The sequence below is a fragment of the Hyaena hyaena genome, unplaced genomic scaffold (genome assembly GCF_003009895.1).
Source record: "Hyaena hyaena isolate Hyena2069 unplaced genomic scaffold, ASM300989v1 scaffold_597, whole genome shotgun sequence".
NCBI classification, from domain to species: domain Eukaryota; kingdom Metazoa; phylum Chordata; class Mammalia; order Carnivora; family Hyaenidae; genus Hyaena; species Hyaena hyaena.
Genome location: NW_024081231.1, coordinates 978,776 through 996,258, shown reverse-complemented (window position 1 = coordinate 996,258; position 17,483 = coordinate 978,776). Strand labels below are relative to the sequence as shown.

At 40.7% G+C, this 17,483-nt stretch overlaps 1 protein-coding gene and 1 long non-coding RNA gene across 4 annotated transcripts in view; one reads left to right on the top strand and one right to left on the bottom strand.

The window, feature by feature from the left end:
• The window catches only part of STON2 (stonin 2), a 113,590-nt gene extending 109,662 nt beyond the window's left edge, over window positions 1–3,928 (top strand). The window contains exons 6-8 of one of the 2 annotated variants that reach the window (XM_039257026.1): window positions 98–300; window positions 1,808–1,930; window positions 3,577–3,928. In XM_039257026.1, coding sequence (XP_039112957.1) covers window positions 98–300; window positions 1,808–1,891 — 287 coding nt within the window. In that variant the 3' untranslated portion in view covers window positions 1,892–1,930; window positions 3,577–3,928. Of the gene's footprint in view, window positions 1–97; window positions 301–1,807; window positions 3,131–3,576 lie in introns of those variants that run through there. The other variant, XM_039257027.1, reaches the window with a different exon arrangement.
• LOC120248625 overlaps window positions 160–17,483 on the bottom strand; it is a 37,048-nt gene continuing 19,724 nt past the window's right edge. For both annotated transcript variants that reach the window (XR_005532624.1, XR_005532625.1), the window contains exon 3: window positions 160–238. This is a non-coding gene — a long non-coding RNA (uncharacterized LOC120248625). The remainder of the gene's footprint in view (window positions 239–17,483) is intronic.

Genomic DNA, 17,483 nt, shown 5'->3' with positions numbered 1-17,483 from the left:
TGCCTCCTTTGTTATGGAGGTGGCTCTTTTGGCCTCTTCTTCCGTGTCCCCCCACCCCCCAAGAACCTAATGTCTAAACTCTTTTTTGCTTTCATAGCTTCTGGTCACCCACACTGTTTCTTCTGCCACCTTGAACTTGGCTCTGACCGGGAAGTGCCTTCCAGATTTGCCAGTCACGTGAATGTTGAGTTCAGCATGCCCACAACTTCTGCCTCTAAAGCGGCTGTACGATCCGTCTCTGTGGAAGACAAGACTGACGTCAGGAAGTGGGTCAATTATTCCGCACACTACAGCTACAAGGTAGCCTCGGGAGGCGTCTCGCTAATGTTTCCACATCCATTTGCTCCCCACCTTACCCTCCCCAGTCTCGTTCCCTTTAGCAGTGCCCCCCTTGGATGCAGGGTGTTCTCTAACTGCCTTAGAGAGAGGCACCCCATACACAGCTGCGGATGAGTCCGCTCTGATTCGAATGTATAGTCTCACTAGTGAGCAAGAGAAAGGTTGGGAAAAAATAAAGAGGTGAATGAAAGAGGAGAGTAGAATGTCTTTCAGTCATCATGAACAACAACAAAAAGTTCATGGAGTAAAGGAGTTATTATTACTCCTTCATAACATGTTGCAGAAGTTGTGAACTTGAAAGGGGAGGGGAGTTCGGGAGAGTGCTAACCCAAAGCCTGTATTTCATTCAGCTTCAGAGTTGATAAAATAGATCCGAGTAAAGTCAGGACACATGTGACCTGGTGACTGGGCTATAACAGGACAAAATTCAAAAGCCAAGCAAGTTTCTGTAATAGTAACAAGATAAGGGCTGTGGAGGGAGGAATCTAAGTTGGAGTGTACTGGCGTAAGTAGTGATTCTATCTTCACGCATTATAAATTCAATAGCAGATTAAATGCCAAAGATAGAAAATGGGGGTTATTGAAGAATTTTTTGGCTAAGTGTTTTAATAATTTTTAAAGTCATAATAATAACCTTAGTTTTTAGGGTTATTTATTGTTCTTAACCTACCAAAAAGAACAAATACTCCATCTTGTGGCCAGGGAAAATATAGCACTTTCATCAAGCATGACCCTCTGTTTTTTCTTTGTTTCCTTCATCATAAATATCCAAAGTGGTGAAGAGAAGAGCAGCTTTAATTATGAAACTCTCTAGCTTGGATAGATTTCCTTCTTTCTTGTCCAAGGCTTCCGTGTGTGTCACTTTCAAGGCAAGATGAATTTATTAATACCTTTATAGTTACGGCTACCATATTTTGCAGGAGACATAGGAAGAGCTAGAAACACTATAATACTTAACAGTTTGGAGACTTTGTAAAGAGATAAAGGAATAGAGAGTATAAACAGCCACTTGGAAAGGAGTTCATTCATTTGATAAACCTTTGTGCTTGCCTGCTGTATACTTACATTATTGGGATACAGTAGCCAACAAGGGCCAGCCCCTGTCTTACGGGGCCTAGAGGGGGCAGCCAGGCAAGTGTACCAGAGCCGTGGAAATATGCCCAGGAGGAACAGCTCACTCTACCTAATGACTCAGGAACGTGACTCAAGGTGACCTTTGAACAATTGTGCAAGGCAAAGAACAAGAATTTTCCAGGTGGACTGTGAGGAAGAGGGAATTCCAGAGCAAGCAAAGAGACAATCCTAATATACTCAGGGCCAGTGGCTCCAGTGTGACTAAAGCCCAAAACATTAACAAAATTGCGGGGAATCTCAAATAACCTGGTGAGCTATTCTCTTTGGGAATATTTATTATTGGGATGTTTTTCTCCTCTTTCTGATATTTCTCTCCTACTTCTATTCTTGGCAGGTGGAAATTGAGCAAAAGAAGAGTTTGAAGCCAGACTCTGAAGGAGATGAAATGGAAAATCCCAAGGAGTGTGGGGTCCAGTGACAGAGCCCTACCCATGACCCATGAATAGCTGAAGTTCAAGTCAGTACCTACCATGGCTACTCCATGTTGGGAACAGTATATTGGACCTTCCTTTTGTAGTTCCCTGTATTTTAACAGGAAACCTGGAGGTGGTTGCTTTGTAGAGACCCTGATATGCCTGGTGATGCACCCAGTTCACCTGACTTTTGGAGCTTCTTGTCTAATTAAGCCTCCTTTTCTTCCCTCTGCTTATCTCACGGCAGTTGGGTGTGGTTTGCTGTGACTGTTGGAGTCAGGAAAAGAACCTTCCACATGAGTGTTGGCCCCATTTCCTTCTGATACTCATCTTTCACTTACATGATCTTCTAGAAAACCCAGCCTTTAGAAAGTTCAGTAAGAATCCACCTCTGTCACTCCCTCTAGAAAAAGGTTCAAAAGAGGTACAAAACAGACTTCCTCTTCGGGTCTACTAGGCTCTTTGTATGTGTCTCCATTCTTTAAGTGTTAACACTATGCAACTCAAGTTTTCAAGACGTTTCCCTCCCAGTTCTGGGTGGTTTTGATTAAAACACTTTTTCCATCTCTCTGGTCCCAGGGTTAACCACCCTGAGTCACAATAGACAATGGAAAAAAAGGCACAATAGGACACTTTTTTATTCTGTGGTTAGCCCCGCATTCTGCAAAGGGTGGCTATTGAAGGGAAAGCAAAACTGAGCTGATTTCTCTTCATTCTGAGGAAAAGGGACTTTAATTGTAACATTATATTCAATTCAGGAAACAACTTCAATCTCAGAGAATTCCCAAATTCATGCTGAAAAATGCAGGCCATTTCTGTTCCTGAAACAAATGGAGATAGGTAGGTAGGTAGGTAGGTAGGTAGGTAGATAGATAATTATACCTCAGGCATTTGTCAGGGCATTTGGGAGCTCTTTTTATACCTCAAGCCTATTAACAGTTGCTTGTCTCTTTAATTCAGACTTTACAGGAATTATAAGTGGAAAAAATAATTTTAAAAGCTGTTTTAAAACTAAGCTTATATGAGCTTTCCTCCCAAATTCAGAATTTGATAATCACAGTATTATTGATAGAAGACTGTAAAGGCAGAAGACTGTAGGGTAGAAATGGGGGAAAGCCCTATTTTTCTAATGTTGGGAACATTAAATCTGATTCCAAGAGTCTGGGACACTCAGTCTTCTTTCCCTTCATCTGTTCCTGTTTATATTCTGTACTTCCACTTCTTTTTTTTTTTTTTTTTTTGAATGTTTTTATTTCTAGGAGAGAGAGAGACAGCGTGAGCAGGGGAAGGTCAGAGAGAGAGGGAGTCACAGACTCTGAAACAGGCTCCAGGCTCTGAGCTGGCAGNTTATTGTGAATGAAATTATTTTCTTAATTTCATTTTTGGATAGTTCATTACAAGTGTATCAAAATAACAATTGATTTTTTTTTTTTAATATTTTTATTTATTTCTAGGAGAGAGAGAGAGACAGTGAGAGCAGGGAAGGGTCAGAGAGAGAGGGAGTCACAGACTCTGAAACAGGCTCCAGGCTCTGAGCTGGCAGCCAGCACAGAGCCCGACGCGGGGCTCGAACCCACGAACTGTGAGATCATGACCTAAGCGAAAGTCGGACGCTCAACCGACTAAGCCACCCAGGCGCCCCTGTACTTCCACTTCTTATTTCTATCTTGGTGTTTTCTTACCATACAAGGAACTATATCATCCATTCCAAAGGGGATACCTGCTTAACAACTTAAAGGCTGGTCCTATCTGCCTACTTCTCCCGTGAAGAATAGAGGAAGGGGACAGAAAGCATACCTATAAGATTTGTCAGATGACACAGAGAAATAAATGACATATCCAATCTCCACTGGCAGGTTTGGGATTAATTTATCCAGTGAATTTTCACTGAAGTATAACCATGTACTGACACTAGAACATAGACATCATTACATTTTTTTTTTAAATACCTGTATAAGACTGAAAGTAAAAGGATGAAATTCAGTAAGGCATTAACAAAACACCATATTCTGAGTTGCTTAAAATATAACCTTCTAAATACAGAGTGGTATTACCTATATGTGTGTTGATGGGAAGGGTGCTGAAAAGCCATTGTTTCACAACAGTTCCTGTAGAAATTCTTTCTTAGGAAACGGGAGTTCAGTTTTGAATTAGGAGTGTATGGTGACTATTCGCAAAGTTAACGCATTCAGCCTGTGGTAACAGAAGCCTCAGGCACTCTGCATGCTGCATTGGGCAGTCCACATCTGGATGGAGGGTTGGATTCAATTGTGGGTACTGTTTTAAGAGAGACATTAATAAATTGTGTCCAGAGGCAGGTGACCAGGGTTGTGAAGGGTCTGATTACATAAGGGACAGAGGAATTGAATAGGAGAGAATAAAATAATATAGCTGCCTTGAAATTTCCATTGAGTTATAAAAAGGGAGAAGAATTAGACTTACCTGTGTAACTTCAAAGGGCAAAAGAGGAACAAAGAGGAACCTTTATAGATGACAAATGTTTGCTTCAACATCAGAAAGAATTTTCTAACAAGAGGTTCTAAATGTGGTGGTTCTAAACGGGAAAAGACTTGTGTAGTAAGATTTCCTATTGCTGCAAATGCCCAAACAAAGGTTAAAATAGCCATCCATCCCAGGTGCTGTGAAAGGGACACTGGATTGGGGCTGGATGACTCCCAAGTTCCCTTTTACATGTAGGTTAATCTCCATAGTAACAGGACTCTCTAAGTGTAGCTGTTTTCTCTTCAGTAAGTGGTTTTTGTAAGCTCTTTGAATATCTTGGGATTCCCCGGAGGTCTTTACCAAGTGAGGCAGAGCCCTTCCCCTGTTGTATGAAAGGCACATGAGATTCCTTCTAGAAACATCAAGATGAGCTGAAGAACTTGAACAAAGGCAAGGTGAAGGTCATTCTGGTGCCTTCCTTACCCAGCGTTAGCACCTGCGCACCCTGTCGAGATCTCTGCCTCACTTGCCAGAGTCACATGCATGTTGCCTGTTGGACAGTTTCTCCCCGTCTTAGTTAATTCTCCTTGCCTTTGTGCTTTTATGTGGATTTTTTTCTTTAAACTGAGGGTTAGGAAAATCCTTTCCATGCTATCTGCATTCAGCAAGCAAATTATTATTAATAATAATTTTTTTTAAAACCTATCACCTTGATATCATCAAATTTGCTTTCCCACTACTATTTTTGGGAAACTGATTATGGGTAGCATTTGGGACTTTGGGGAATATCATACTATCTATTTTTAGACCTAGTGTTTTGTTAACAGCCTACATAGAAAACACAGGCAAATTACCTTTCTGGTGTGCAGATTTCTAAGTTTACTACCCTGGACCTGGACTCTGTGTGTGTGTGTGTGTGTGTGTGTGTGTGTGTGGTCACAAATAGTCCTTGTCTAGGTTATCAATAATGTGAAGATATTAAAAGTAAATTCATTTTGCCAATACATAGTATTACTATTAGAATATAAATTAGATGTCACATGACATTAAGAGCTATGCTTTCTTTTGAGTCTGATGGCTTGCTTTGTGACTTTATAGTAAAAGAGGATAAGAAATGTACTTGTTACGATATGTCAAAGAAGAGAATTTAAGGTATTTTGTGGGGAGCCATTAAACCCTCTTTGCCACTCCTGTAAACATAATACTAGTTATTTCTTCTCAAAATTTTGCATTTCACTTATATTACATATTATCTGGGAAATTTTTTTTCATTTGGTTCTTTCCCCACTCTCAGCATGGCGGCATTTTTGTCAGGACTCATAACCCTTGAGAGCTTTTTTAATGTAATATATTTCTTATTTGAAATGGGAGTAATTTCTATTCAAATCCAGTGGGTGAGAGCAAGAGTTTATTTCCATAGAAATTAATGTCCCCAAGAAATACTATCCATAATGGAAAGGAATATATCTTATTCTTTGTGTTCAGTATCCAGGACAAAGCTTGGGAAAGGTTTCAGCCACCTTAAATCCTTGCAGATGGGACAAACATATATTAGTGAAATAAAAGGAAATCAATAGGGGGCGCCAGGATGGCTCAGTTGAGCATGCAACTTTTTTTTAAGTTTTATTTTATTTATTTTGAGAGAGAGAGCACGCGCAGCAGGGAATGTGTAGAGACAGAGGGAGAGAAAGAATATCAAGCAGGTTCTGTTCTGTCAACCCAGAGCCCAGCACAGGGCTCGAACTCACGAACCATGAGATCATGACCAGAGCAGAAATGAAGAGTCAAACACTTAATCAGCTGAGCCAAGCAGGCACCTAGGCATGCAACTCTTGATCTCAGGGACATGAGTTCAAGTCCCATGTTCAGTGTAGAGACTACTTTAAAAAAAAGAAAAAAAGAAATTATTAGGTATTTAATAAATATTTGCTGAATGCACACTGACCCTGAAACTCTAAGATATGTACCCCTTACTTATCATCAAATACTTCTATTAAAACAAGTAAGCATGCTTTCTTTCCTGGAAGACTTAAATTTTTTCTTTTATTCCTGCTTCCACTGTCAGCTAATGACTGTCAGCACATAAGTCTTAATGTGCAGCTGAATTTAAACTACAGTTTTCCTTATTCATATTGAAAAACATTTTTGTGCCCAAAATACAATAGCACAGATGCTATCCATGAGTCAAGATACTGATTCAGTTTTGTTCCTGCAAGTCAGACATGTGTTGCCCATTTGAATGGTCAGCAGGAGGAGAAAGCCTGGTCAGTCTTGCTGTGCTATGTCTTTGGCTTCCCCAACATTAACCACTGACCAATGTTACTGTGTACTTTATTTTGTCACCATAGGAAGATGGAGGTCTGAGATGGTAAGGATGAAACTTGTGAAATGAAATCATGATTTCAGAGCTGCTTTCAGTCTCATTATGAGGTTAGTTGTGGGAAAGCACAGAATGATCTGAAATTGTTTCTTAAAAGCCTTGGGAATATTAAAATCAGTAGGAAGCATTGCCACCGAGCCTACTTTTAGAATTCTCCCAGTTGGGACTGGTAACTTTAACGGTTCTACAGATGATGATCATAAGTGAATTCTAGCATATCTAGAGTTTTAGACCATGTTAATGCCATTTAACAGGAATTTCAAACAAAACTGACTAAAAAATTAAGTCCACACACAAAAAAAATCACCTAGTAAACAAATAATCTTTAACAACTTATACCAAGTCCCATTCATACCATGACTGCTCTTTATATAAAAATAGTCATGGGGTTCTCACCAGGTTTTCAAGATGTTTTCTAAATATTACCGATGTCTGCCAATTTCCCACAAATCACTATTTCTCCATCATTTCTTAATTGTGTTTTTTGTACATGAAATTTGACTTGTATTTATGTATTTAAGGAATTAAAAAGTGAACAAGAAGTAGAAAGCAAATGTTATCAGTAATATTTTCCCATGTATTAACTCAAGGAAAAAATATGGAGTTTTACATTTCTTCTAGTGTGCCTTCGCAAATCTGATTGAGAGTCTCATGTTTTGTTTAAGAATGGTGGGCAGGGAATGTATCACTGAGCTTGCAATTACAGGCCTATATGGATAGAAACTACCCTGCCTGCAGAGAGGCAATAGTAGTGTGTAATGAAAAGCTACAAAAGAACAGACTTAAAAGTTAGAAATTCAACATGAAAAGGGAAAATGGAGAGAGATGACAAATATAGCACTAGCCACCAAACCTCAAAATACTTGAACTCGAGGTTATCCCTTAAAAGTAAGGTGCTCTAGGACAAATAAAAGATTCTGCAGCAAGGATAAACAGTAGAATCATTTCAGTTCAACAAATGTTCATCAAGTGTCTGTTCCGGTCAAAGTGCTGTGCTATCAGCCAGCTTCCCTAAAGGGAGGTAACGTCAAAGCCAAGGACACGGAGAATTGTTGATGTGAAGCCATTAGAGGGAGTGCCCTTTATCAAGGGAAAATGGGGGTTTCTGTGAATCTTTGAAGGACATAGTCATGGAGACAATCACCCTGTGAAATAACCTGCTCTTTTCCCAGTTGGGCCTCGGTAACCTCACCAAAAAAGTGAGGGAGCTGGACTAATTGTCCCCTTAGGTCCCTGCCCACTCCAGTTTTATGAACTATTATATATCCTTTGGTGCCACTGTCAGTGATACTTCACATCAATAGGACTCTTCATATAGTTCTAAGAAACAATAAATTTAAAATTTGAAGACTGGGAAAATCAGCCGGCCCATCTCTTTCCTTTTCCTGTCCCTATCCTTTACCATCTGCCCGGACAACAAGCACAGAAACCCCTGCAGCCCTCTGTTATGTGATTGTGTGGTTGGAGGATCAAAAGGATGGTGAACATCAGTTAAACACGGCCCTGGAAGTTCCGCTGGCATCGCCCAGCATGACAGTGGTGTGAGTGTGGCAAGGAACAGACCACACATGGCTCCGAAATGGATGTTAGGATTTGAGTATCACCTGAAGCAGAAGTAGTTCTAACCCTCCAAGGTACTGCAGGGCCACATTACAATGATCTGTGATTGATAGATCTGTTCTTTTACACAAAAGACTGCAGAAATTAAGAGAGAGGGAAAAAAGGGCTCTGTAAACATGCTGGGACTATTTGTAAAACAGTTAAGGCAAAATGAGATGAGAGAAAGCGTCAGTCCTCTCCTGTATCCTCACTGTCTCTTAATAACATGAAAATGTAGTTTGAAATTTTTTAAACATGCACAAACTACAAAATACCATCTTTTTTTATGTGTTAGTATGATTTTAGTTTCTTGGAATTAGAATTGGGCCCAGTGTAATGGCTCGATTCTAACTGGACACAGCAAGAAATTCTAGCATCCTCTTCCTGTTTAGCTCCATGCTGTGCCTCACATCAAACCCTCAATGCCAGTCATGGACACTGTCTAGCCACCATCGTCTTGCCTCCATGTGCTTCAGGATCAGCAGCCCCATGTAGTATTCAATGTGAGCAGTTCTGGGAAAGCAGATGTGCAGTCAGAACCGGACAGCCACCTGTTGGACCAAAGGGTTTAAGGGTTTTGAAGTATGGGGGTGAAAGAAGAGAAGATGATGAACTCCTCTGACCCTAAGCCAGCATTCATTTAAACCTTTGTGTCCGTCTGCCAACAGAGTCTGGAGAAAACACTACCATATTCAAGAAATGAAACAGAATCAGTGTTTTAGCTAGGGAGTGTGATAAAAGAGCACTCCTCAACCTCCATTTTTGTAATGCCTATAAGTGAATTTCAGTCTTTTGGGAAGATGGACCCTAGATCCAATCAGGGATTGGATTGATTGATTCAGCTGATCCAAGGCTTGTATGTTCCTTCATCATCCATCCTCATTTGGTATAACTTCTTGTACTATTGTGATTAATTTTATGTAAAACCAGTTTACTTAAAGAAAAAATATGTGCCTATGTAATAAAGTCTACACACTGGCTAACTTTATAGAGGTGAAGTTTTGTTTTTAATTGTTCTGATTCTGATTTGTAATACCCCTTTTTTGAGCTATGAAAATGAGCTATTAATAAATTTTTTAATTGTTTTCAGGAGTAGAATTTAGTGACTCATGACTTACATATAATACCCAGTGTTCATCATAACAAGTGCCTCCGTAACAGCCATCACCTATCTAGCCCATCCCCCACCCACCTCCTTCCATCAACTCTCAGTTCATTCTCTAGTCTTGTGTGCTCTCTCTCTCTCCCTCCTTCCCATACATTCATCTGTTTTGTTTCTTAAAATCCTATTAATATAAATTTTAAACCAAATCTGTCACCATGGAAGATTTAATGAGGTAAGGCATAATGAAAAGTGTTTATTATAAAGAAGGCCCATCACACAATTAATGTGATGTGATCATAAGATGACAAGTTAACAAGTGACATGTTAACCACTGTTTATCCTAGTTAAGTTTACCATATATATATAATTTAGTCAATTCAAGATATATTTATTGCATTCCAGTTTTGTGCCCAATTGTGTGAGAAAACAAAATGATATAACCCATAAGGTTTTCTTAGTGATAAGTGCATATGCATATAAGTGAGAAATAGAAAAGAATACATAACAAAGTATCATTTCTGCAATATGTTCCTGACATATTGTCAGTGCTCAACAAATATCCAATCGATTGATGAATCCAAATGACTAATGTCAACATAAACTCAGATGGGGGAAAATCAGTATGGACTAGAACACTTGGAAAGTTTTCAGAGGAAAGATCACTTTTAAGTGAGACCTTGAGGTGGGGGTAAAATTTGGCTCAGTTGCAAGAGGAAGCGAGTTTAGAACTGGGAAGAGTCGGTTGTACAAGCAGCATGTTGGATTGGCCGGAGGTGAGCCTGACCTGAGCAAAGGGCTCCTGCACATCCCAAGATTGGTGGTGAAGCCAAGCTGAAGCAGGGCTTGCATCTAGTCTACGGTTGACTCAGTCTAGGAAATGCTACAAGGTCATTTTAGAATCTTACTAATAAAGCATTGTTCTAGAAAGACTAATCTGTCTACAATGTGCCAGATATTTTGGACTAGAGGAAAGCTTGAGGGCAAAGAAAGCAAAGGGTTTTTTGGAGTAAACGAGGCAAGAAAGAAACAGCTTTGTGTTTAGTTGAAATAGACCACAGACATCTTACTGCAAAATTCAATGATCTATAAGAGAAGAACTTAGACCAGTTCCATGGCCCCTTGCCAGTGAAGAGAACTCTGTGCTGAACAGAACACAGACTTGTATGGCCTGGTCAGGATGAAATTAGGTGATATTAGTAATTGATAGCAGATGCACAGAAGGGTTAATGGCCAAATAACAGCATAAAATTTTCTTAGGTTGGGAATTCTGAAGAATATACTCCTTCGCACTATCCCTGTCTTCCCAGAATCCTCTTGAACGAGTTTTGAGAGATGTCTAGGTCCCACACTGGCACAAGCTTTCAGTCTGCTAAGGTCACCCCTGTACTTTAATATTCACATGTAATAACTATGCAAGTAGCTGCTTGAAGCCAAGCATGCTATGCTCCTTAATGTTCTCCAGGATGTAGGGGAGGAGGGGTTGGGAATGAGAGGAAGTAAAGATGTGTATTTAAAACATCCTCAGTGTCATTCGTCAGCTCTTTTCTAAGCTCCTCCCACCTCTTTCTCCATCATCTCTAACTACTGTTTCCTCTTTATTCCTCTATGATGGGCAACTTTCTGTATTCCTAAAGCATAGCCAGCATTTATGTAGTGCTTATACTCTGATGTGACCATGTGTTCTAAGTATTTTAGATGCATTCTTTTTTTTTTTTTTTTTATGTTTTTTATTTATTCCCCAGCATGAGCAGGGGAGGGTCAGAGAGAGAGGGAGGTACAGAATCTGAAACGGGCTCCAGGCTCTGAGCTCCAGGCTAGCTGTCAGCACAGAGCCCAACGCGGGGCCTGAACCCACAAACTGTGAGATCATGACCTGAGCCGAAGTCAGACGCTTAACCGACTGGGCCACCCAGGTGCCCCTTGATGCATTTTTATCTAATCATGGCAGCTCCCCTCTCCATTCTTCAAGGTACTAATAATTCAAGGCTGATGGTACAACTGACATTTACCAAAGATTGGCAGTTAATAGCGCAGCACAAAACAGGAAAGAACTTAATACTGAAGGCCAAACATCCCTGCAACTAAAGTTCACGACTCACACCCCACAGAAATATTAAACATCTTTCTCCCTCGTCTCTGGTCTGAGTACATGGAGCCAACACATCAAGTCCCCAAACTACTGTCTCCCTGACTGCCAAGGGAAAACTGAAAACTTAAAATCTCATGTTAAGTGGGGATTAAGTTCTAAAGTCAACACTCTTGAAAAATCAAAGCATAAGTCTTCTTTAATGAAAGTTGCTCTATGACCTTCAATTAATTTTTCAGTTTCTTCATTGAGAATTACTGACAGAGTCATCAACGCCCCAAATCCCAGCTACCTGAACAATGTGTTCTAGTTCATGGTCAATGTGGGGAAGACTTTAAAATGAGCCACAGTTATTTTCTGAGTTTTACCAACATGAATTGACCATTGACCGTTTCAGGCTTGACAGGGTCCTTTATCTGCCTCACAGACCCACTGAGTGGAATGGCAGACCAAATAACTTGAATAGAAGTATAATGAGTCTCCATTATACTTCACTTTCTTATGCAAAACAATTTTTAGTTCCACCCCATTGTAGCCCGTCATGGACCCATTGAAGTATCTTTCCAAACCAGAGAGGTCTATCTTAGATCTCCAAAAAGAACTTAAATAAACTCACATTTTTTCTTTAGAGGTCCCAAAAGTAACATAATTTTTTCACAGGAACTTAGAACCAAAACACCTGTCCTTTTATCACCGTACAGTCTAGTTCAGCAGAAGGGAACAGGATAAAATCAATTTTACACCTGTTGAGAGCAAACCCCGGTGGCTACATTTTAAAATCTTCTTTTGTCTCCTTCACCCCTTTCTCTCCCCGCCTCTCTTCACTAACAGCTGTAAAGTCCCCAGAGCCTGGACTCGTGGTGGCACTGGCAGAAAAAGGAACGTATCTGAGAGACTGAAATGGTCTCCAATTATTTCTTCCCACATTGAACTCTTTTTTAACAAATTGTACATCTTGTCTGCGGCCTGTTAACAGTTGTGTGCTGCCTTTTAATGTTTTATGTTTGGTAGGTTTATCCTCCTCATTCAAAAGCTATCATTGACTAAGAGAATTGGTCATCTCAGCATGTAGCAAAAATGCACCAAAAGCCACATGAATCAGCAAACATAAATCAGCATGCTCTGATCTATGCTATTCTGCCACCTACAGGAAGGCTGTGAGTGGGTCACCCCAGTTGCAGGTGACAGCAATGGCTAACTTATCTTCAGAGTACTCTTCTTCAGAATAATTGGTAATCAATAGAGTAGTCATTCGAGAATATTTTGAAACACCCATTCTGTGTTCTATTAGGTTCGAAGGGTGCTGAGGTAAATGAGACATGGTCCAACCTTCCATAAATACCTTGTTCAGAAGACGGTTTTGATAGCATATGCATCATCAGGGCCAAGGGCAGCAAATTTGACTTCATTTGAGTTACAAAAGGTCATCCCACTCTGGGCTAGTAAAGCCCCACATCAGAACAGAGAATACTGCCAGTAGATCAAAGCATGGGGTTTCACCTCCACCTTCTCAGAAGAGTCCTCCTATGCACTGTAAAAACTACCCAGCAGTATGTGGCATCCTCAGTTCTATAGCCAACATTCTAATCATGGACTGACGAAGATCTATTTTCCAAAAACAGACATGAGAGGGGTGCCAGGGTGGCTCCAATTGGTTAAGTGTCTGACTCTTGGTTTTGGTTCAGGTCATGATCTTGACGTTTGTGGAATTAAGCCTTACATTGGGCTCTGCACTGACAGACCAGAGCCTGTTTGGGATTTTCTCTCTCCCTCTCTCTCTCAAAATAAATAAACATTTAAAAGAATAGACGTGAAAATATCTGGAACCTAGAATTTACAAAAACATAAATCCATACATAAGGAAATATAGAAGTAGTAACTGAATGTTAATATTTTATTTTAATCCCAGTATTAGTGAATGGTAGGAAAGGAGGTGAGCCAACAAGAAACACAAAGATGTATAAAGGGGAGACAGAAGAGCAACAAATAGAAAAACAAAACCAACAAAGAGGGGATGGTTGAAGGACCTACACTAGCATGAACACATCCTTAATCTTGAAACTTTAGGAAAAAAGTGTTATGTATATTTTATTATTTACTTATTTTTAGGGGGTGGGTCATGAATGGAGGAGAGGAAGAGAGAGAGAATTTGAAGCAGGTTCCATACTCAGAATGAAGCCCAACTTGGGGCTTGATCCCACAACCTTGGAATCCTGACCTAAGCCAAAACTGAGAGTCAGACACTCAACCAACTGAGCCACCCTGGCACCCCTAGACAAGCACATGCAGAAATATTCCTAAGAATGGCTTTGGGAGGCTGTGCCACATTCACACATGCTATGCAGCAACGTATTTGCCACAAGAAATAATTCACATGTACTTATAGTGTTGCATTTCTCATGTGACCACAGAATATTCTTGCCCACTCCCTGCTATTATCATCATCCCCAAAAACAATAAACAGTTTGGGAATTCTTAAGATTATAAAGATAACGGGTCTTAGCTAAGTACAGTTAAAATTTTAAAAATATTGTCATTCTTCTGTTTGCCTCTGAGAAGGCATCCACCACTGAGTCTTAGTACCTTTGGCCAGGGTGCCTACCACTCTCTGAACAATGAGAGCCTTCCTAGCTTTTCACGCTTTCCTGTCTTTTTTTCAAGCTTTCTTCTGGATCTGCTTCCACCTGTGCTTTCTCTGACTACACCTGTGGCCTGCCTTAGTGCCCACCATGGCACCTTGTTCAGGGAAGAACACAAACCCTCCTCCAAAAGAATGACTGTGACTCCCGGGCCATCCACGTGAGCCAATGCTCCCTTCCATCTCAGAGCCAGACAGCTAACTGCTGGACATCTCCACTTTTACGTTCCGCTTTGTCCTGTTCCTCTTTCTGTGTTCCCTAAATTAGAAATAGCACACCTTTGCTCCGGTCACCTGAGTCCTGCCTACTCGTCTAGCCAGGTTGAGGTGAGGATGGAAGACAAGAGCGGGTAGGACTCTACAGTGTCCCGGTCTGTCCATTCTTATATCATTGTGTCTGGCATGGAGCCAGTTTCGCATAATAAAAAATATTTGCTGAGTGAGAAAATAAAATATTGTCATTCTTGCCATCAGAAAGAATTATATATAGGAAGACAATGTATAATGCAAGTTATATACAAAGAGTATTAAAAAAGTGGGACTGAAATGATGTATTTTAGAGATTTGGGGAGGAATTCAAATGAATTATTGCAATCAGGGAAAAGATTTGGAGAAGGGTTGTGTTTTAAGCCAACTCTTGAAGGAAAGGGCACCACCTCAAAAGGCAAAGTAGGGCATGGCAAGGAGGGGGAGTGCATACCAAGTAGGGGGAACACTATTATATAAAGAAAGTGACAAAATTAAGTATAAATTGTGGATTTAGATACAATCAGTATATCTATTTGATGAGAATATTAGAAATAATAAAAATGGCTAACCATGTTTTCCCAAAATAAACGTAATAAGTAGCAATCCTTCCAGCCCCACATGCTCTTGCAGAACCTTCCAGGCCTCATCAAATTGTGAAGTCTATTTCCCCCCCCCCTTGAATCTGGGGCTTAGAGGGTGGTCTTATGACTGGTCTAACCAATAGAGCACAGTGGATGCGATGCTATGTGACTTCCAAGGCTAGGTCATGACGAGATGCAGTTTCTGTCTCTCTCTCTTAGTTCACTCCCCTTTCCATCCTGGCTACCATGTTTTGAGGAAGCCCACACCACATCCAGAGACCACGTGTAGGTATTCCACTCAATGGTCTTAGCTAAGGTCTCAACTCACAGCTGGAATCAACCAAGACACATAAGTGCATAAAAATTTAGAGGATTCCAGTCCTCAGAATTTGTGTCTTCCAGCTGAGGACATAATGTCACAGAGAAGAGACAAGCCGTTCCTGCTATACTCTGTCCAAATTCCTGATCCTCATCATCCCTGAATATAACAAATAATGGTTTCAGGCCAATAAGTTCTGGGACAACTTGTTACATAGCCATAGTCACTAGAACACTAACGTTAATTGAGTAATTAAGAAGTGCCATACACTCTGCCTTATATTTTATATCACTTCACTATTTCTGTGTAGCAAACCATTCCAAACCTCAGGGGCTTAAAACAATACTTCTTGATTTTTGTAGCCCAGAGATGTGTGGGCTATTGAGGATTGACTGGCCCACCAGGCTAGGCTCACTTATGTGATTAAGTGTTGCCTGGAAGCCCTGTCCAGCCTGGGCTTGGCTGGGGCATCTTAGCAAGGACAGATCCACGGTATCGCTTATCTTCCTCTTGAAATTTACACGCTTGCCTGGGTGTGTCATTTTCATGGAGAGGAGGGAGCACAAAAACACATAGGCTTCTTAGGGCCAAAGGTCAGAAATGGCATACCAACACTTCTACCAAATTCTATTGACCAAGTGGGCTCACGTGACCAGGCCCAGATGAAAGGGGTGAGAAAACAGCCTCCATCTGTTTAGTATACTGCAAAGTCACAGGCAAAGGGTGTGCACGTAGGGAGGGGTGAAGAATTGGAGTCATTCAATCTACTACATATTTAATCTCCATAACTATCAAGTAAGCACCACTGTCATCCTCATCCCATTCATTTCATTAACAAACTGAAGCACAGAGACTTTAAATAATGTGACGTAAGAGTCCCTAGAGCTTCCGGTGAGACTACTGCCCCTGTGGCTGTCTCATCACTGCAAAATGTCCACAAGACCAAACTCTCAGAAGATGTCTTTGCCTTTGGGTGCTAGTCCACAACTGGCTGTGCTGGATCACCCATGCTTCCCATCACAAACCAATTCCTGACCTTCCTCTAATTGCAACTGAGGATCACTATACCAATATGTGTTTCCATGAGACTCAGGAACCACTAGAAGTCCAAATCCTTTTCACCCTATCACCCCAATTCATCCATGAATACGACTCTCACACTCCTCCCCAACTCACTGGACACTTCCTGTGCCTCTAAGATGCAAGACCTGTCATCAGTTCTCTGGATCTGAAATATCCTCTCTGGACAGTGCCTTCACTCACATCTCCCTTCATTCCAGCGTGTTACCCCTAAGGGCACAGTGCTCCCACTGCTGTGCAGTCCTCTCGAACGGGCATGGTTTTTTCTCCTCCACCATGTACCCCTGGGCTTGAAGATGAGAGAGCAGTATCCTCCTTGCTTCCTATTGTAATGTCACCAATCATTCTCCTTCCTCTTCAAAACTTAGATCCAATAAAGTTCATGCTATCAGACACTATAACCCCAGATACCGCCATCTCATGACCTCCAAGTCATACAAACAAAGCTTAATTTAACTTATTTTGCAGGACTAACTTGACCTGGGTTATTTTTGATTATGCATCTGGAAATCATAAGCAAAACCTGAACTGGTCCCAGAGGTTAATATGAGGTCATTACTGACCAATTCCCTATCATTTAAGAAAGTTCTAATATTATAACCAATCACTGTGAAGTATAAATAATCTCATCCTTCCCACTGTATAAGCTATCCCTTACAGAACGGGCATTGTCATCTAACAATATACCCTGAGTCTCATTCCGTGTTTTGGTTTGCGTGCTCCGCGTTTGCAAACTGTATTTTGGTGTGTGCTCAATAAACCTTTACAAGTTACTACTTTGGTGATTTATTGGTTTTCTGTTACTTATGAACTTTAGTCAACAGTTGTCACTGAGGCCCAAGGCACCTTTAGGAAGATGTTCCAGGAGCTGCCCACATCACATCTTATATCCATTGGATCGAATGTAAGCACAGGGTGACAATTAACTGCAAAGGAAGCTCAAAAATGCAATCTCTTGCTGAACAAGACCAACTAAAACTCAGGGAATTTTATTAGAAAGGAAAGGGTAAAATGGATATCTGGGGATAGTTAGTGATCTTTGTCACATAAGTTAAGCCTATTATGATAGGGAAAGATAGGATTCAGCAGGCAGAAAGGGAGAGGCTAAGATTTGAAGG